The 21,867-nt window shown below is 43.8% G+C and overlaps 1 protein-coding gene across 1 annotated transcript in view; it reads right to left on the reverse strand.

Annotated features, from left to right (window-relative positions):
- Positions 1-21,867, reverse strand: part of LOC311031693 (inactive phospholipase C-like protein 2) — a 52,798-nt gene that overhangs the window by 5,880 nt on the left and 25,051 nt on the right. The window contains exons 2-4 of the mRNA XM_084038112.1: positions 13,009-15,495; positions 8,101-8,304; positions 5,958-6,033 (exon numbers count right to left, since the gene is read on the reverse strand). Coding sequence (XP_083894238.1) covers positions 5,958-6,033; positions 8,101-8,304; positions 13,009-15,495 — 2,767 coding nt within the window. The remainder of the gene's footprint in view (positions 1-5,957; positions 6,034-8,100; positions 8,305-13,008; positions 15,496-21,867) is intronic.

Genomic DNA, 21,867 nt, shown 5'->3' on the forward strand with positions numbered 1-21,867 from the left:
AATTCACAAAAAACCCTTCAACACGAGTCATTCATGCTTTGGTCCTCAGCTATTTAGTGAATAGTCGATAAAGCCCCTCCACTCCAATTCTTTTATTCACTTATAGTTTTCATTGGAGAATTATACCTCAGTCAAGTGGCACACTCTTGTTTTTTTTTTTTTTTTTAATAACTTAAGACTGCATCCTTGTTCCGAGAGTCATAAACCGAGCCATTCAGTATTGAATAATACAATTCTTTGGATTAATGTTCAATGCTCTGCTGAATTTACCCAATGAAATTCTACTCATGAAGTTAACTATAAAAAAACGGTTATGTTGATGCTCTTACTAGACTATCAGGGCTCAAATGGTCAAAGTGGAAATATTTTTGTGTGCATTTTTTTGTTTTGACTTTCAGAAAGGTTTAGTTTTTATGTATTTATTCTAATTAGGGCGAGCTATAATGTGTCAGAAGTATATAGCTACACAAAATACATGGCTGGAGAACTCTGAAAAGCAATAATGTTAAATATTTGTAATCCTACCATCATCTGGAATGTCCAGTCAGTTTAGTTTCTGTGGCTCAACGTCGCGAGTCATGCTGAATGGATTTACCATTTTTACTACTATTTTCATTCATAAAACAGGCCGCCTCATCGGATTCAAAGCACCAAGGCAAGGTAATGTAGAAAACATTTAAAGGAGCCCCACATGTCTGCCTCACCAAACTCCACACACATCATCTGAGCCGCCTCTGCTGTTTGCCTACATATGCATCTCAACCCAGTTTATTTGAATCAAACCAAACACATGCAAATGTCTTTCCAGCAACTTGACATGGTTGCATGTTTGGCACTCGCGAACATTTTCCAAAATCATCTGCAGAGAGAACACATGGGCTCCGGCCTTCAGGGCACATCAGTCTCAACCTTGTAAACAAAAGAAGAAGAAGAAGAAAAAAAAGAGCCAGGACCCCTGTTGATCTTTAATTTCCATATAATTGGTGATGTAGAGCCCTTGCAGAATATCTCTTTCTGAGCCTGAAAGTTGTGTTAACAGGGTTTAGGGCTGATTTGATCTTGTAATCTGGTGTAGTTAATGGGCTACTGCTGGTGCAGAGCTGAGCCGAGGCGATCGCAGGACTCGGGGAGAAGGGCAGACAGAGAGCTGAACGAGAGATGAAATTAGCTGGAGGCGGCTCGTCGTATACAGCCTCTACGAGCATTTCATTCCCCAATTATTAAGCATTTCCTTCCTCCCAGCAGTCACACAGTTGCTGTTCCTTACTGTCACTTAAACTAATAATCAAGTAAATGTGGCCCCATGGCATACTCTGACACAACGGGATCTTATGTTTCGCTTCTAGACTGGAAAGAGAAATCTGTGAGACTGGAAGGACAGAGGGGACAAAAACATGTCCTTTCAAAGCAGACACAAAAACCACACAGCTCAGTAAAGGCTTCTATACAGTCTGCATAGAGCAGAAAGGTGTTTTTTTTTGCCTTATAATGAGTACTGCAGCAGAACCCTGTATGCTGCAAATACACATGGAGAGGAAAAGACAGCTGCAGGCAGAGTCAAAGAGAGAGGTAAGTAAATAATAAAAATCAAACAGAATCTCCAAACAGGATCTGATGAAAAGAAATGATGAAAAACAAAGACGGGAACGGGGTTGAGGAGGAGCCGAATACAGTCAGATCAGTGTTTCATTAATTTATCAAGTCATACACACATCACACTGCAGAGCCCAGCAGAATATCATCGTGGCAAATTTGAGAAAGGAATATACGACGGGAAAACAACACCAGCACAAAGCCGAGGAAGATAAAGGGAGGGAGACGTCTCTATCCCTACGATATCCATGGTAATTGAGTCCACATGGAGTCGAACCACACCAACAGTGTGGGAGTGGATGTCTAGTAAACAGGAGTCAGGCTTGCAGGAAGGAGACACCTGAACGCCTCACAACCTAGATGCATGTTGTATCAAGGCATGACTTAAACCCTGCATCCTGTCTACTAGAACAGAATCCTTTTTTTTTTAAATGTCTGTTGTTGGTGAAATGATCTGCCCGGTAATCGACTTGCTGATTGACAGAAAAACATTGTAATTGTAGATAAAATCGGATGTTACAGGTCTCTGTAGATCTGGAGGATATTAAGGATGCCAAACCACATGCTCTCTCACTTATTAGGAAACTTTTAATAACCATCCATCACCCAGCAGAGTTACAGTGTGTCAGTTCAAATAGCGGCACTCCAAAATCAAATATGAAAATCCTCCATTTTTTATTTGACTTCTTACCACTGCATCTGTCTGCTTCTGGATCCACGAAACCAGAATTTGAAGACACACGTCTTTAAAACCACAAATATATATATACCGGTATACATATACAGTATATATGTATTATATGTATGTGTGCAGACATAAGGCAGTGTATACACTCAGACACAAGCACAGTGGAGTGTGCATCCCAGCTGTTTCTCTGGTCCCCCATTAGCGGTGTGTGTGATGGCGAGCTATCAATAGTGCCCAGGGGAGGGATCAGCCAGCACCTCTCCATCCTCATCAACACGTCAGCTTCGCTGCCCAAATTAAACTGATTAGCTGCAATAATGACTGGGCATAAACTGAACACAGGCAGGAAAGAGAACAGGGAGGAGGGAAGAGTCATAGCATGTCGACGGCGTCCCACATGGCTGCTTCTCGTCGCCTCCTGCGCAAGTCGGACGGAGCTGCCGCCACGCCACTCCTTCCATGGCGCTTGAATTTGAAACGAAAGGCAATTTAGCAGGTAAGAGGTTAGTTCAGGTCGCTCATTTCAGACACGCAGCCTTGCACGTCATTGCGATTATGGCTTTGTCACAACAGCGTTTTGTTGAGGGCCAGAGCACACTTTTAATGGCTGGAGGGCAAACGTGTCAGGTCCAATCAAAAGCCTGAAATTAAGCTTAGATGCAGCGTGTATGTGCACACACACACATACACACAGACACACACACACACACACCCCATCCCATATTCTCCCTCCGACGCTGACAGCCTGTCCTCTAATAGCACCTCTTTCCACTTCCTACACAGCCATTACATGAAAATTATACCTCGATCGATTGCAGGGACAAAACCTTGCAATTCCATGCAAATCCACAATTCCACTCTTCGTATGCCCTCTCCTCTCCCATTCCCTGTCTGCGTTCAGGCTGTTGCTATTGTCACGCTCAGTCTCCACATAATCACACAGCTTATGAGATGGCCTCTGAAGCGCACAGCCAGTGCCTGTCAGTCTATCAAAAGAGGTGAATTCATGCTTTGTGAGCCGTCACAATACAGATGCAGCGTTTCGTTGGGGAGTCATGAGTTCATCCCATTGTCCTCCGTGGTTTTTTTCGGCTCTCCAGAGGATATGAAATGCTGACAACGAGCTGAGACACGGGCTCAGAAAGACGGCAGAAATGGTGATAATGTAGCATTAGCGCTTGGGCAGGTGAGTCCGTGTAGCAATCCAGATCCACTGATTGGAAGATTAGATTGAAGCAGCTCGACCCTCTCAACCTTTCTATTTGTAACATATTCAGCACTGCGAAGGTCAAGTTCAAGCACGTTTTCGAGCGGTTTCACACTGAACAGCAGCTCTGACATAACACAATCGATCCAATTCTCCTTGTTAGCTCCACGCCATGTAATAATCCGGCTATAGAGATGCATAGAATTTTCCTTTTGCAATAAACCATACAGTTAAATCTATTCTTTACTCTCAATGGACCATAGTGAAAGAATTCTGCATCCATGCGATTCAAAGCGCGAACAGACCCACACACAACGGGGACCTGATGAGACAGGAAGCAGATGGAGGGAGCGTGCTGTGTGGACGACCGCAACACGTTCACATCAGAAGGTAATTACTTTAATAACACGGGGGGGATTATTAAAGCAAATCTAAAGATTTCAAAGATGATGATTTCCCCATCAAGCATTTTTCTTATCTGCAAATGTCTCTTAATTGATATTCCAGCACGGCAAGCACAGAGAGAAATGTACATTTATTTCCAAGCGAAGGTTACTATAAAGTTCCTTCGGCCAACAAGGTTTAAATTTCATTAAAAGTTTAAAATTGTTTTTTCCCATTTTTTGATTTGAGGCAAAAGGTTCAGTAATTGGATTCTGGTAAACAGTGCTGGGGCATCAGTTTCTCAAGGAGCCTGTTGGAAACCACATTATGTGGGAGAAAAGGCTGCTATTCTTATATTCATCTTTCAGCTTCACGTATCACAATCACAATGACAAATTCTTCGAAGCATGACTGAATGGACATGGCAGTTTGATATATTTGAGCGTAGCGGCGGTTTTGGATTGTGTGTTAGCGCCGGGGGGGCAGGGAGGTGGGCGTGGGCGATGGGGAAAAAGTGCTATGTTTGGCATGCAGCTGAGGCCCCTCGGAGCCGTCTTTCCGACCCCTGCCTCATTGTCTCATTCTTACGTAATGCTACACGTACGCGAAAACCGTGAAACTCACAACAAATTTTAGGAGTTTTCTATGTTTTTGCTTTATTGGATTGCAAGGATTACTTGAGAAAACATGCATGGTTTTGTTGATGCAGCTCCTGAATATTTGTCACCAGACAGCAGCGGTAAGCTGCAGCATAAACCTCCAGTAACCAGATACTGAAACTGCTGTGAGCGAGGCTGTGGCTGTGTGGGGTTTACGATCTGCTTAACTCTGCAGTCATCGCCTTTGAAGATGCTTCCAGCTCGGGGCCGGGGGAACCTCAGATCCAGGGGACGACTCTGCGATTGAAGCCCCAGCATTCAACCTACATCCCTGGGTAATTGCACAGCATGAATATGAGCTTGGCTTGTTGAGGGAGGCATATGCCTGCCTCTGTGTGACACCAGGGAGTAATGCTGGGCATAGCAGGCTTAATTTGGCTTATCGGCCCTCAGGACATTGCATTGGCATATGCCAGTGAGTGAGCCTTCCCCATCTACTTTGGGTTTATCACACACAGAAATAACAAATGGCCTTCCATGTTTACACTAGCCATTACAGGCTCCATAAAAAAAAACTGTATGTTTCACATTAGTCAGAGTTATGTCTTCGGTTTTCTACAGCAGTTATGTGAGGTACAAACATGTATAATGAAGATGTCAGTATTCAGACTACGTGCTCCATTTGAAGAGCTCTTCAGCGAAGGCACTGCTGCGTAGCAGAGAAGCAACGCAAATGAGGAACAATTAGTGCTGAGTGAAAAAGAGGACGGAGAAGACAAGCCACAGTCTTCAGTTGGAGCCGTTTCTCTCCTAATGATCTTATTACGGTGAATTTAATCCCCAGCCCTAAAAAGGCTGGACCTCTTACATCGAGGAGGCTATTTAAAAAAACGCAGTACTGACGAATCATGAAAGGAATCCTCTCCAGCTAACTGATGCTACTGCAGCATCTCTGACCTGTACAGCAGCAGGTTAGCGTAGCCTCTCTGTGTCATCTCTCACACACCTAAGCCACGCTCGGAGCTGCCAGTAGCTCCAGTCTGCTGTCAAACACAAACACATCGCTTGAAACCCGACCAGATGGATTTTTGTGCGATATGTGATCCCGCAATTCACATTTCTTCGGGACCCGAAAAAACATAGCCGCTAAAACCATTAATCTCCTCAAATGAATGTGTGTTGCTTTATGATTCCTATTTTTCTATATAAAATCAAAGAAGCATGTCAGCAATGTAATGTAATTGATACATATTATATTATGTATTGAGACATATCCTGCTTCGTATCATTGTGTGGCTGCTTAATTTTTGAAATTTTAAATTATATTATTTTAATGAAAAACAGGAATCATCTCACCAAAAAACGCTGACTGTATTAGCAGGCGAGTCAGATACCAGCTTGGATTCATCCAGCTGTGATCAACACAAAATGTAAAGGATGCATGGGGATGCTGCAGCTGCACTGCTAATCCCACAATGCAACGTACCTGCCCGTTGTGCTTGTGTGAGCTTGGAGTAGACAACGTCGGCTGACTCGATCAGCGTTCTGCTGGTTTGGATCATCTAGAAGACAAAAGGAGCAGTTAAGTGGGAGCGCAGCTGAAGTGGAGGCCCAGACAAACACAATGGAAAGCACATAGAATTACCAAGAGGGAAAGCCTTCATATACATTGCTGAGAGGTGTCTTATCTTGGCTACAACCTCACTGATGGGATCCCCTCAACAACAAGTATGTAGCTCGTAGCTTCTAAGTTTACAGGCGCATTAACAATTCAGCTTTAACCCAATTAATGCAACGAAGCGTTGGAGGGGAGATCGTAATCAGAGGAAGCAGATTCTTTCCAATTAATTAGGCGTGTAAACAACATAGTTCAGATTGCTTTAGCCTTGTATGCAAGTACAAGAGAACGCTAGATAAAAATCATGGAGAAAGCTTAATTATAAGCTGTATGAGTCTGATTAGTGTTACAGCCTCGTTGCAGTTTACATCCAGATCTGTCCCAAAGGTCGTCCCTGGATCAGTTTATCCTTATTACTATAATAATAATAATAATAAAAAACACTGAAAAAAAGATATACAAGGTGGCTGTTTTGTGTTTAAAGGCATCTTATAGTTTCCCGGATGCTGATGCTTTGTTCACCTGAGGGTTACAACGCTCAGCCCACATGGGGGTGACTGAGGACACACACACACACACACAGATATCCTACAGTACAAGGCTGTGTGTTGGCAGCCATGAAGCCAGATGCATTTACACACATGCACACACAGCAGGCACACACACACGCACGCACACACACACGCACACACACACACACACACACACACACACACACACACACACACACACACACACACACACAGCACACACATTGGGTCCTCTGTTCCTGAGCGGGGAGTGTGCCAACAGGCCAATCTCTGGGAAGCAAACACAAATAGTGTGCCGACCCGGCCCAGGCCTCATCAGACGATGGGTTCATGTACATCATTTTATGAACTCCTTAGGCCTTAATCGTGCAGCACAAAGATGTCCTGTCCCTTTAAGAGACTAGTAAATAGGCATGGGATGCTATGAAAAGATAAAATAATTACAGTTTATGATATTATCCTGATCATCATCAAAGTATGCTTAAAATCCCCCTGCATAAATACAAAATACTGTGTGAGCCTGTTGTTTCTTTCATGATATGAAAAGGTTCACTTCTCAACGAGCTTGACAGCTTTTTCAAGTCAGTCATGTGACAATATTCATGATTATCCTGATAATGTAGATTCTTCACTCAACTTATTGTGAGGTTTAAAAAAAAATCACGATCTGGGATTAAGTCCCAGATATGGTCCCATCCCGACTCATGAAGAACCCTGGCTGGGTTCTAGATGAAAGCCTTGGAAAGTTCTAATCTCTAAACTCTAAAATGTGGATTCTGGGTCTGCCTTTCTGTTGTTTTGTGGACTGGAGCGTGAGAGTCGCTCTGACAGCACCAAACCTCCTGAGTGAAGGCTCATAAAAGCTCAAGCAGATTCCCTTTGGAGCGCCGACGAACCTGAGCAGCGTTGGACTCGACAACCTTGTTCCTCATCCGTGACCCAATTCAACAGCTCCCACCAAGCCTCGCAGGAGGGGAGAGGAAGTAGGGGGGTGATAACTAATTACAGACAGAGTCCTTCAACACCCCCCCCTCCTCCCGGTTGGGCTGTGCCAATGTCAAGTGGTGAAAAATGCAGTGTTCTTGTAAGAGAGGAGGCAGGATGGAGAGGGGCACGTGGAATTATACAATGTGTATGTGCAGCTTGACAACTGGTCAAACTGGTGCTTTCAGCCACGTTTAGAAGCCCTGTGAAACACAAGCAGCTGCACAGACAAATCAAATGATGAGCAAACTGGCATCAATGGAGGAAGCACGCTAACCCTCCTCTTTGTTTCTTTTTCTGTTTTAAGCACGGCACCCATGAGGATCATCACACTTACATAACATAATGGAATGTGAGTGCTTTGACATTTTTATTTTTATCTTTACCTGAAGTGAAATGACACACAAGAATAAGAATGTTATTGTGTCACATGAACATACTTCTGTTGGTGCATGTGTGTGTGTGTGTGTGTGTGTGTGGGGGGGGGGGGGGGTTACCATGTCATAGGCGTTGAGCACTTTGCGCAGCAGCTCAGGCACAGGACCCTGAGCTTCCATGGTGGGGTAAGTCTCGCTCAGGTCCACTGTGACCCTCAGGGAGCGTTCACTGTTCATCAGCCAAGTAGACACCGTCAGGATACACTGCTTCATGTTGGCCGCCGGGGTCAGGCCGCAGAGCTCCTTGAAGGACACCATGGCATTCTGGGAAAGAAAACATCCACAATGAAGGAAAGCAATTTTGGTATGAACACATTATAAAAAAAACATAACTAAAGCATCAACTCTGTATGCCACATTTGTGTCAATTGTGTGTTTAATTAATGGATGTTTAGCGGTTAGAAGTTGCTCTGGGAAGCTGAATGAATGAAAAATGTTAAATATATGTTATTTCATAAATACCACACAAATATACTGCATGTCTTTGTGTTAGTAAGTAAGTGTAAATTAACTGAAGCAACCAAGACAAATTCCTGTAGACCTTGAGGAAGATTTAATGAGGGATTGTGACTTTCCACTCAGACCAGAACCGACAGCTATAACACCAGTCTGCTAAATAAACAGCCCTCCTTTATTTCTCCCGCTCTTTTCTCACCTTTTTCTACACATATCTTTCTATTTATCTTTCTTCTTTCACTGCAAATGTCCACCATAAATCCTTCTCCTCCTTATGTTCCTGTTTCCAGCTGGCCGTTTTAGCGCTGCCAGATAAACAAAGACTTGCCTCTCAACATGTCCTGTTTATTTGATCTAATACTGATAGCAGGTTATTTTTCCATCAGGGGCAGCTGTAGCCTTGTTAGCGCAGGTCTACCATCAATCACGGAGTAAGTGATTTGAACCTTGAGCTCCTCTCCACATGTGTCCTTGAGCAAGATACCAAAGCACCCAATCAATTTAATGTGTCATCAAAGAAAGTGAAATAATATGCAAACACGGTGAGCTGATATCATCTGTCAAACCTGTCAGAAGTATTTGTTTTGTTCAGTTTCCTCCAAACAAAAGCTTCATTTGGAAGGTAAGCTTTGGAACAAAAACAGAACAAGGGAATGTGGTTTTAATTTACCATGCAGGCATATTTCTGAACAGCCAGCATTTAAATCTTATATCAACCTGAAATTGTTTAAGTGTAATTTGTTTTCGTTGCATTGCTCTCACAACAGAGCACATCCAATGGTTCTGAGTAGCCAGCCTGCTTTCCAGAGTTTCTGCACGTCTGGGTTCAACGGCTTTGTAGCCCCAGCAACGGGGCAACTGCCTCTCACAGCGTTTTATTCTTCTGCCAGCATGGGAATTCAAGCAACCAACCCGGGCCCACTGTTTCTCACAAGGCACCCCATCAGTTAGCCTGGTTAAAAGACAGCCAAAGAGGAGAGCGTGACAGTGAAAGAGCAGTCAAAGCCAAGGCAGGAAGAGCCGAGCGTGAAGGGTAAGGCGGATGAAAGCTCATGATCGCTTTCTTTTACGTGAAAATGTTTATGCTGGCGTCTCAGTCAGGATCCTCTCGAAAAATTATATTTTAATCGGACAACTTCCTGGTCAAACAAAAATATATAAACATGGAAGCATTGCTAACGCAAGGCAGGTAAGAGAGCCAGCGCTGGTACTTGGGAATCCGTTCACACACTCGGCACTGTGCAGTGTGGGAACCGGCTGTCTCCCTGGGCTAGACCTCCAGGCTTGCAGAACCCCCTCCCCCCCCCCACCACCTCAAAGGATGTGCTGTCACTTTGGGGCCCGGCCTTCCTGTAGACGGAGAGGGTGGCCGGGGAAGCAGTCGGCATCTGTATGCTGAGCCTCAGCCACAGTTAACACCTCTCGGGCCGCCGAGCACAGCCACGGGAAGAAACACTATGGTGGAAGCTCTGGGGGTCTGGACTATAACCTGGTGTGTGATTATGTGTGAGAAGTGTGAGCGTGTGTGTGTGACTGCATGGGTTTATGTCTGAGCTGGTGTTATTCGCAGTCATTATGGTTTGTATAATTCCGTGCGCGTGTGTGCATCCGACAACATGACTGAATGTTTTTTTTTTGATAATTGTTGTGCAATAAAAGATACGCGTTTTTCAAAGCATGGTGTTTAAAAACACCAATGAGAGGCTCATGTTTTTAATTACCTTCCCTTCCCCCACTTTACTCTCCTAACATTCCCCAAATGAGAGATCTGTGTCCCATTACAACACTGCTTTGGTTGTTTTTTTTGTTTTTTTTGCTCCTCTCTCTTTCCGCTTCAAGTGTGCCTCTACTCGTCTCTGGCCCACATTAGTGAGCACTGGTGAGTGTGCCTATGATGATACACACACACTGTTCAGCAAATAAAAAGAAATGCCAGGCTGGCAGCTGTCCTCCACTTCCACCAACACTTAAGGTTCGCTGGGCAGCAGCACTCCGGAAAGGACTTCATTCAAGTCTCCCACAGAAATCAGAAATCATTGATTTGCTGCCTAGATCCACATAGAAAACATGGCAACCTCCCATATCTGCCCACTGCTCAATATCCGTGGACATTCTCACTCTTTTTAAAAGCCAAACACACTTCCTGCTATTATTAAAAGCGGACCACCTGGAAGCTTTGCTGTTTGAGGATAAAATGAGTAAGGGTCGACATATCACTTTTGACCGTCGCATCTAAAATGTATGTGAGTGCTTTCAAGATTGTATGACACGATATCAGGGATTTTTGCGAGTACAGAAGAGTATTTCTTTCTTGCGTTAACGTCTAATCTTGGCTTCAGGTCAGGTCAGGCCTGGCCTTGTGGGTTATTGGCCACAGGGCCCCACTTCTGCCCTCAAGCTCCCTGCAGATTAAAGGCACCGGGCTCCACACAGCTGGCCTCTACAAAGCCTTCACAACTGTTTAAAACATGGCCTTATTCTTCATTTATCCTTTTTAAAGCCTTCCTCTCAACTTCACCTCTTTCATGCATCTCATCTTTTATCTCTACATTTCAAAAAGAAAAATTTGCATTTCAAGCTTGAGGATGTTGTGGCTTGGGGAGTGGCCTTGGTGCCAGCGTTGTTTGATCAGGCTTAAAGACACCGATTCACATCCAATCATTAACTGTCATTTTTATTTTAATATTATATATTTAGATTCCTTTCCCAAGCCATTTGTAATGTAAGATGACTCAAAGCTACAGAACAGATAGTGCCAGCTGTTATTTCATAATGTAGCATATATTAATTGATTGGAGTTTTACAGGGCATGTTTGTGTCATATTGAGGGCTGCCTTTACGCTGAGCCATATTTCATGTCTTATTCCTGATATGTTGCCATGCTGACTCACACCAGAGCAAAGATTAGGACCTAATCATGACAAACTGTGGAGGTATCCATTTGTCACTAATTAAGCTTATTCAAACAAGCAACACTTTGATTGGGCCAAATACTATAATCGTTTGCCTGATGTGGAAACATGTTGGTCGGGGTTGTTCATTATTTGTTACTAATCACATCTCCATAGCCAATGATTTACCTAAAATTACCTTCCTCTTATCCCATTCATGATGCAGCGTTACAGCCTGTATACAGGATCAATTCCAACCCCGGAACAAAAACATATTCCTCTCTGTATTGGGGTCTTGGGGAGGAAAAGTAGGTCCCTCTTCAGATCATTACCTACTTCTACAACTGAAAAATGCATGACAGCATGCCACAGGATCTCTAATCACATCTGGTTATTTCGTTTGGTCTGGTCTTTTGTTTGCTCTGCCATTAGACTGAGGTTACTGCCTACTGGAGACAGATGGACAGACCTGGGAATTTATGGCCTGGATACATAGCAAGTTCAGCTTGTGGAGGAACATATATATATATATATATATTTAGTAAAGCTGGCATCCTTCCAGTATCTACAGCAAGATGTAGCTGTCAAGAGCAGAGAAGTGCCCGGTACTCTAAACTGACAAGCAAACAACAAACAACGTGGCATTTAAAAGGCCCACTGGCTGTCCCGGTGTTGTAATTTGCAGACTGAGCAAATGAGACAAGCTTCGTATCACACCCTTAAGTCATCACAAACAAAATGATACATGCTCTGAAAGGCTTCTGGTCATCAGCCAATATACACTGTGGTTACTAATCTTCCATTTGCTCATCTAGAGGAGTTTTACGGTATTGCACTAAGTGCCTAGCAACTTGTCCCTCACTAGTGATTACACTATTCATAAACCTCATAATTGTACACCAATGTCACTTTATGACCCTTCTCTTCGACAACATTAATAAAGCACAATTAGTGACAAGCCTCTTACCACGTAATCATGTGAAATGAGTCTAACCAGAAATGCATACATTGGTTTGGACCTGCTGAGGCAATACAATGGTATGCAGTTTTATTCGGTGGGAAATGTTTGTCTGAATTTTCAGATCATAACATGCAGATAACCAAGGAAGTTAGTAAATGTGAGACTAACTGCAGAGCACCAGCATGAATGATTTGGATGATTCTGCCATCTTTGCTTTAGCTCTTCCACCAAAAATATTTTCTGTATACAAACACATGGAAATGGACCTGTTTGGACCTGTAAGTGGCTCAGGCAAAGCCTCAGCAATTGAAGATGCTATCCCTTTAAAAAATGTATTGTGACATGTTTTCATGAGAACAACTTAGCCATTTACAAACCTAGCACCCAATCTACCTGGATCACGTGTTGAGTCTTAAAAAAAGGTTAGGTGGAGAACCAAACAAATTGGAGCCATTTTTTTGCAAGATGACTGTCTAATCAAAGAGTGATCTATGATTAACTTCAGCTTCAGCTTCAGCATGATCACCATCATTAACATCAAACAATGTTGACACCCCTCCTCCACAGAACCCAATGTGTTGCTCATAATATGAGTAATGGCTTTGTTAATGTTTCATAAATACTTAGTATATAGTATGTAGTATGTATGTAGTTCCTTACCTGCACATTTTCTCTGAGGTCTGTGGCCTCCCTGAGGGGCTGGGTTGAAGCTCTGAAGAGCTCGTCCACTACTTTGATCCCTGTGGTCTTGGTGGTGGTGTACTCCCGGGCCTTCCTACCCTTCCTGACAGACAGGCCTCTCTTATGTGCCTTTCCTCCTCCACGCCTGTTGGTGATGGCTACATGAACAAACAGGGTGGTGTTGGGTAGGAATTCTCCTGTCAGAGATTGTAGGGGGACATGTCTATAGCCTGGCTGTAAGCACTCAAATGGGATGGTGTACTGGCCAATGAACTCGTCTCCAATGTAGTCATCATCCAGCACCACAAAGCGCAGTACTGCAAGTTCCGGTAAATTGATCTGGAATTCAAAACTCTCATCAAAAATAGGGTTGTCACCATTCTGGGACACAGTCTTGGTTCTTTGTTCAGCACAGTCAGCCGGGATGCCGTGTATCTCCACATATATGTAGGGTTCCACCACATCGCCCTTAGCTGCAGAGCCACGAGGCTTGGGCAGATTCTGCCCACTAATGACCTTGATGTGAAGAAGCTGAGCAGACACCCCTGGCAGTGAGTCCCTTGCATTGGCACTGAAGTAGGACACCTCCTCCCTCATGATGGCTGGCCGCAAAACATACCCACAGTTGCCATTCTGCCTGAACCAGCCTAGGTTGAGGTCCATCATCAGGCCTGGTGTCTGGTAGTTCATGGCCACAATCTGGCAGCCACACTTCCAGAAATCCTGGGGGTTCATGTTGCTGGCATCAATTCTCATAGGTGTGGGATATACCCTGGAGAGAAAGCGCTTATTATAACAGACAAATTCCTCTGGGAACTCATTTGCAAACCTATTTGCATCTACCTCATTGAAGGAGCAAATCTCCCAGTATTTTTGGTCTCTCTTAGAGATCTCAAAGTCCCGGAATTGGACTGACTTGCAGAGTGATACAAGATCAGAGAGCTCCCTGCAAAGTCTGAGTCTCTTGTAGCCTAACCCATTTAGCTGGTCCTTCTCATCAGCACCCACTCTTCGAGACATTTCCAGACCCTCCTCCTCATCCGTCACATCACCCTCAGCGTCAGTGCAGTTGGGTGGTAGCCTCTTACCCTTGATAAGGATTTTACCTTTCAGTTTCTCAGGGGAGGGTAGGTAGTTTTCCTCCTTGTTGGGGGGTTCAACATACAGCTTGTCCCCAAGAATCTTCTTCGTATGCTGTGCCATGACTCTTTGCTGTGGGATGCAGCAGTGGGTTACTAAGCAGAGAATCAGGGGATATTCAGAGCTCTCAAAAGCATATTGGTTTATGATATCCAGGACTTTAGCGAAAGCAAGATGTGAGGCTACAGAATTACCCACATACACCACTGGTTCATTATCAGGGCCGTCCCATACAATGACTTCAATGCTGCGACAGCCCATTCTTAGAGCTCGAATGTAGCTGCTGATGTCTGATGAACCCCAGAAATGATCTTCTAGAAGTGAGGCGTTGTGTGACGAGTTGATGTAGTAGTGGGACAGAGGCTGGGTCATATCCTGACAGACACGTTTGTGCTGGGGGTCAAATATGTGGCATTCAGAGGAGAGGAGGTAGTGTGTAAAGCCATCAATGGAGAGGTAGGCCCTCTCCCTACCTTCAGCGGAGGGCTCAAATTTCTGAACAATATCCATGCACATGTCCTCCGTTACACTTTCCACACCCTGTTCCACATCCACAAAGAGCATCAAATCTTTACTGTCCAGATATTCCTTGTTACTGGAGAACTGTACCAGTAGGAAGAAGATCTCTGGCCGTGTGCACAGCTCACAGTAGGCCTCCACAAAGGTGTCCATGTCAATTGCCTCTCCGTATTGGTCTTTAGCTTTCTGGAGTTCCTTGAACTTCAGCTCGATCCTTGACTCTTTCATTCCAGGGTTGAGCCCCTTGATTATCTGGGTGGCCCTGAACAGGTCAATGTGGTCTTCCTTTTCCATATCTGCTAGTTCAAACACTGAGCCAATCCAAGACGTTCGTAGACTCGGCTGGCTGGGTTCCATCATGTCCACGGTGTGTCGGCCATAAGACACCAGATACCTCAGGCCCATCACCCAGGTGCTGACAACATCTGCTGTACTGGCTACCAGATCCAATGACTCATAGTTATCCCCATAGATGATTGAGAAGGCACATTCATCAGGGAACTGATCGGAGAGTCCATTGCTGCGCAAAACTGGAGTTTTCTTTCCCAAACGGACCTCCTTGATGCCCTTGATCTCCAGTTTCGCCTTCTCTGAATCTTTCTTGGATGGCTCCCAACGGAGCCAATGCATGTCTGGATCAAGCAGGAAGTAACGGTTGTACATGCGTGAGTTGGAGCGCACCTTCTTCATCTCACAACCCTCCATCATGAAGGCCATGCAAGCAGCTGTGCTGTTGATCTTGCGGTCTCTTGGCATTGAGCTGAAGGACACCGTTTTCTTCCTCACCTGCCTCTGTTTGGAACCATCCTGGAAACAGAATTGGGGTGGGGGGAGGGGAGGGGTAGAGAAGGATTTCTTGGTTACACTTTGTATCAGATTTGTACCTTCTTATCTAGTAAATTAACAATGATGATGACGATGATCATCGCCATAATCGGAGTGGCTTAACACCGAGATGTGCACAATGAGTCCTAAATTAACACACAAGCTGTTACAATGCTAAAATGTAAAGGGACATAATACACCATTCCTCAGTAAACTGTGTTGAGCTGCTGAACATATACATGATAGATCATATTAAAAGGTTGTCATTAAACACACAGTTCTCAACTACTAAGTGGAAATCTTTCTTCTCTTTCTTCCCCAGCAATGAGTCAACATGCTGAATCGCATCTTACTGACACATTGATGGATGGGCATAGTGGGGAGTCTTCTTTGATATTTGACTGTTCAAACAGCAAAAAACAATTCAGGATTTTTTTTATCAGGCCAATATTCTCAGAGATAATTGTATGCACATTATAAATGCACATCTTCTTGTCTTATTATTCTGGTCCCGTTTTAAAATTCCACAACTTCATGTGAAGGCAGAGTAACCTTCTGAGGTTTTCCCTTGAGACAAATGGTAATAAACTGTAATGCATGAGGTCTGTTTCTTTTTAGAACAGGAGTGCTTGCTGTAATGATAGGTTACAAAACCGGACATACGATTTTGGCTTGGCTCGTGTCACAATGTTTGCATCTCTCAGACAAATTTATGGACTTTCAAATCAGTTTCAGGTTACCTTATAACTGCAAATGTGATGTGGTTAAATATTCATCCTGTGGGCAACCGCTCATGAATACTTTCTTGCTCTAAGGAAACTCTCTACAACCAAAGCAAGAGCAGAACTTGTGAAAGCAGCAAAGCAGATGTGCCACACACCACCTGCCATGGCATGGCAAAACATTCTGCAGTTTTTAGGTTGCGAGTCTAGCAGAAAGCAGACAGACAGCACTGCCCTATTTCCAGACATGGCTGTGGTTAGCTAGAAAGCCTGAATGCAGATGGCCTGGTTAAGGGCTTGGAAAATAGGCTTGTTGAATAATACAACAGCACATCAAAAATCAAAACTAAACCAATTTAGAAATGACTGTTATACATATCAAAGAGTCTACACACAAAGCCTTTGAGATTGTCATTGTTGAAACTCAGAGGACAGATTCTCTTTACAAATAATGTGTGAAAACTTCTATTACCACATTCACTTGTCAGTGGCAATGCTTGGTTACTTGCAATGCCTCCAATATGAAATAAATGTAACAAAGCCACCTGATCTCAGTTTCCTTCTGGGTCCTTGTCTGTTGATAATTTTTAGTTTGAAGGGGTAGTGGACCACAGGGCTACACAGGAGGTATACGTCTTTCCCCCTAGGACAGTGACTGCCTATAGAGCTCTGATGGATCTCCCCTAAGCATGGTTCAACTCTAGTCTAAGTGAAATCCCTCAGGACCATCCATCTTCTACCTGATGGTCAGAGGCAGATGACACCTGGCAGCTTATCGCGATTAATGACCACCACTTGATGCAAAGCTGAACATATGACACGAACATCGCTCTTGTTTTACGACCTCACTCGCTCTCCCCTACACTTAAGTTCCGAATATCATTTTTTACAAATATGTAATCTGTAATAGAGCTACAAATCACTCTCTAATGTAGATGGAAATACCTTTCATGGCTTCGCCCTTCTTACACCAGATGGGGTGCTGTGGCCTGATGATTCTGGGGCCACCCAGGTCAAATGGGTTGCTCACTCTTGTGTTAAAATGGAGTTATTCAAGCATTTATTTTCTCTCCCTCGATAAAAGGCTTGCACGCAATTGTAGTGTGGGCCTATGCCAAGACGCATATGCACATGGTAATGCATGTCCCCTTGCTAAGACTTTGAGGGTAAGGAAGGGGGTTGTTGGTTCAGCTGGAGAACACTACAATTCCAACAATTTCAAAGAAGTAAACTACACTCAGACTGACTACAGTGTTGATGCTAACCCTAATCCTCCAATATGTCAACACATCATAGTGCTTGTACAGAGAGATACATCTGGAGGCCGTAATCAAGAGATCACATTTCAACCTAAATGTCATGCTCTTTTATTTCACTACCCTGCTTTTTTCGCCTCTTGAGAGAGAACTCCTATTTTAAATCACAGGTAGAGTCTCAGCTGGTGTGCTCTTTGAAATATCAAGCAGATGGACGTCTGCATTGACTGGGATATCTGGGCTATGTGAAGAAAGCTCTGTGAGACAGAAAGCAGAGTGAGCAGGATGCAGAAGAGGGAGATGGGCTCACGTCTGATTGTTTCCAAGCCTTCTTTAGCATTTGCATGAACATGCTGTTACAATTAGCCAGATGGCCAGGCTGCTCAGCTCCAGCCTCCCAATCAAACCCCAAATGTGTCTGTTAGGGGTAATTTCACACACAAATGAAACTACATTCTATTTATTGAATTTGAATGCAAAATCATAAGGCTGGTGATCGAGGACTGATCACTTATCTGTTCAATGATATGTGTGTTGTGAATGTACAGCATATGCTCAAAAAACAAAAGGTACAAATAAACCCCCAAAACATTTTCAATCATAATTCTGTGCCAATTGCCTTCTAACAATGCTTTTATTTCTGCCTCTGTATTATCTGTCTCACCCTTCTTTCACAGCCCCTTGATGTCTTTCCAAATAGAGATATCACTTTGTCTGTGTGTGTGTGTGCACCAAAGTGCTTCTGGCTTGGCTTTCTGTAGCTGCAGTGATGTGGGGCTATTTAGGTAGCCCTCCACACCTCCCCCACCCCCTTTCCTGTGGTGACGCTGGTCGCCCCGGGCTGGGTCAAACACTCCCTGATGGAAGGGTGAAGCTGCTGGACACGGGGCCGGCTGTTAGACGTGTCACACTCGCTCTACCTTGTCACACCCCGATGCTAGGCACCATTAACAGTACGACATGGGGAGCTTCACTCCAGGGCAGAGATGGAGACATGGACTTGGACCCACGTCACGCTTGCTGCACACACGCTGACTTGAGACTTTATTTGGATTTCCCCCTAAAGGCTCTATGATTGTGGAAAACACTGAACGTGAAATCGTGGAAGGTGATGATGAAAATGGAATCAGCTGTCAGACGGCAGAATATCATTAAATTTGCCAAAATTAATGAAAATCAGGATTTTATGAAAGTTTGTTAACACCATCCAAATTCAATCAAAAAACTGAGGAATTCTACACAAACAGCTACATTGAGAGCACTTTATTTTGGATGTAAAGGGAAGTGGTTTTTTTTGTATAACTGCATTGAATTAGTATCTTCAAAAGAATGTAATGGATTTCATAAGACCCTCAGAGACATGACAGTTGACTTGGACTTGTGAGTATCTCTGGGTTTGAAAGGCAAGAGGATTGTAAAATTACAGTAGATTATACAATGTCATTAGTTGGAGGCCGAGTTTATTATACAATAGGGTGGAACTCTTAAAACAAAAAATAATGGTTACAGTTATTATAAGATGCCTAATCATATGAGCAAATTGTCCTGTTAACCCGAGGATTATTACTATATCCATTTTTATGGGCAGAATTATGTAAAACTGAGACTTGACTTGGACTTGCAAATGACTTTTGAGCATCTCTGCTCCATGAAGGCAATTAAAACCACATGAGCTCTCAGGTTGCCTGTTACACAGCAGCGTATGCCAAAACAATGGTACTGCGGGATACAATGGACAGGCTATGTTCATAGACTTCCTATCTTTGTATAATTCTGTCATGATTATATTTCCAATCTTTGGGTTATATCAACTCTAAAACCAATACACATCTGGTTGGCTTTCCTGTACTCCCCCGGTCTGCTGTGTGTCCTGGAATGCAGCGCTATCAAAACCAATGCCTGCTTCATCTCCGGAGTGTCTGTGTCTGTGTGGCTGCATTACAAGCACCCCAAAGAAAAAAAAGCCCCGATGACTTCCTCTGCTGCCTGATCTCTTGTTATGTCACAAAGCAAAAGCGAAAAGTCCTCTTGCTCTGACTGAAAAATACAACATGGTACCGTATCTCAGCATTTGAAGGATAAACAAACGGTATGAGTCTCAGCTGCTGGACTGTCAAATGTTCGTATGAGCAGAGTGCTGAGCTGCTCGACCTGTTTTTGAACACATGGAGGATGGATCTCTCCCCTGAAGGTCTTCCTGTGGGACTCTGGGCATACTGCCTCTTTCACTACCCACTGGCCCACTTCCTCCCCATCCCACCAAACCTCAAACCATCCCACCTCCTGGTCACGGCTCGGCTGGCCGCCTGCCACTTGCTGTTCCTCGCTCCTATCATATCTCAACTCTAGAAAAGGGGTCTGCAGAAAGTAGTCAGGCACGCCTCGGCTCCTCTCGCCCATAGAGCTGCTGCGTCATGTGTGTGTGTGCGACGTGGATCGCCGAATAAGGCACTAGGGGAGCGTGGGGAACGGGAAATGCAGGCAGACGTTGACGCGATCTCCGAGATGTGAGTCACAGTGTGTGCGTTGTGTTTGCCTGCATGTGTGCTGGCGGATCAGAGGATCAACGTCTACACACACATATAGAAGAGCCCTGACAGACGAGCAGTCGGTACATCACACAACAAACGCACACAACAACGTGTCAAACACTGAGAACTCAAACACACAGACAGTGCCACCATTGATTTGTGTTACTAATTACTATTTCAATCTCTGATATCAGTCAGGCAAAAAGCTCTTCCCCTCTAATTATTAGATTCATGATTTTCATCATGGTAGCTGTCGTTCCCGTAAGTGCTGCCTGTCTGGATGAATAATGAAGCAATAATTCAGCGTGTCAAGGTGGAATTATTTTTCACTATTAAGGCTCAACGGTAACTTTTAAAGGTGGTTGCAAGCGGACGTCCACTTTCGGTTGCCTCAACTTAGTAATAAGAATACTTTACAGTTACACGTCACTTTCATAATGGAAATGTTGTCAAAACACACAAATCCAGCCTGAGAATTAAGCAAATCTTAAAAGGATTCCACTCTGAGTTCGAGGGGCGGGGCTTAGCAAAGGGTCTATTGGTGGCCAATGTCAACCTTTACTGTCAAGCCCTGCTATTAAGATGTTTAATACAGTTTAAACAAATACAGCTCATATGCATCTTTATGTCAATCTGTTCATTGAATGTTCTTAAACATTTTGGTTTTCCCAAATTTTACATGCAACAAAAGAGACAAACAAAATGCAACTAGAAAGAATTACTGCACAAACTAACATTGGGAGGGGATCTGATAATAATTTGTATTTTCTTTTTTTGGAGCAAACTTAATCCCTGCTGAAGCATTAGACGTCAAGAACCGAAGAGTTCTGGATTTTGTCTTGAAGGATTTCACAGTGCAGAACGGCCCAGTGTGCTTGGATGAGTCGGGTGGGAGGTCATCATCAGAACACACCCCTCCCTTCCCCACCACTCCCCCAAGGCACCACACTCCCAACATCTAAGATGGTTACCCAAACTGACATCTGAATCCTGTCACACAGAGCTTAGGGCAACAATTCCACCTCTAACAGACTCTACTCCCTCAGTCTGGGAGGACAGCAGCGTCCTGAGAGAGAGACTGAGAGGGGAGGTTGTGTTTGCAAGAAAGAGAGATAAAAGCAGCAATTGACCGCCCTTTATTTATTTAATGTGTATTAAGTCATGGACAGTGCACATAAATAAACATGAATATGTAAATGCACCAGAATTTTGCATCTGTTGTCCACCAGATTCCTAAAAGAAACAAGACACACATCATTGTACAAGTAAAATATACAATGACACATTACACATAAAACATAAACTGAAAATATGACAAACAACTACAAAACAGAATTAACCTACCATAATAAAATGAAAGAAAGAAAAGCAGTACAGGGCAGGGATGGTATATGACAGTCACCAGATAAACAAACAGAGTAGTTAACGGTGTGTTATTGTGTTTGTTGAGAACTTGAGAAAAGCGAGCCAGTTTAATGAGCTTAGTGTTAACTTAATTTGTTTAGATGCTTTGGTGATGCTATGCAACCTCAATGCCAATAAAGCAAATTAAATCAAATTGAAAAATGAAAATCCCATAGGGAGCAGAGAGCCAAACGGCGGGGCGGAGAGTTAAGTACAATGTCTTTAACATTTTGCCTTGGCAACGCAGCATTGTTATCGGTCATGCTCATAAATTGAATACAGATTTTGGAAATGAGAGCGGCGAGGGCGGGATGAAGGGAATAAAGAGAGACAGATGAGGGAAAGAGTCAGGGGGAGAGGGAAGTCTGCCCTGTCACCATTTGTCACTGTAATCCCTCATGTGGGCGACTGCTTTCATTCTCACAGAGGCTCTCTCTCAGC

This window comes from Eutrigla gurnardus, assembly GCF_963514095.1.
Source record: "Eutrigla gurnardus genome assembly, chromosome: 20".
In the NCBI taxonomy this organism is placed as follows: Eukaryota; Metazoa; Chordata; class Actinopteri; order Perciformes; family Triglidae; genus Eutrigla; species Eutrigla gurnardus.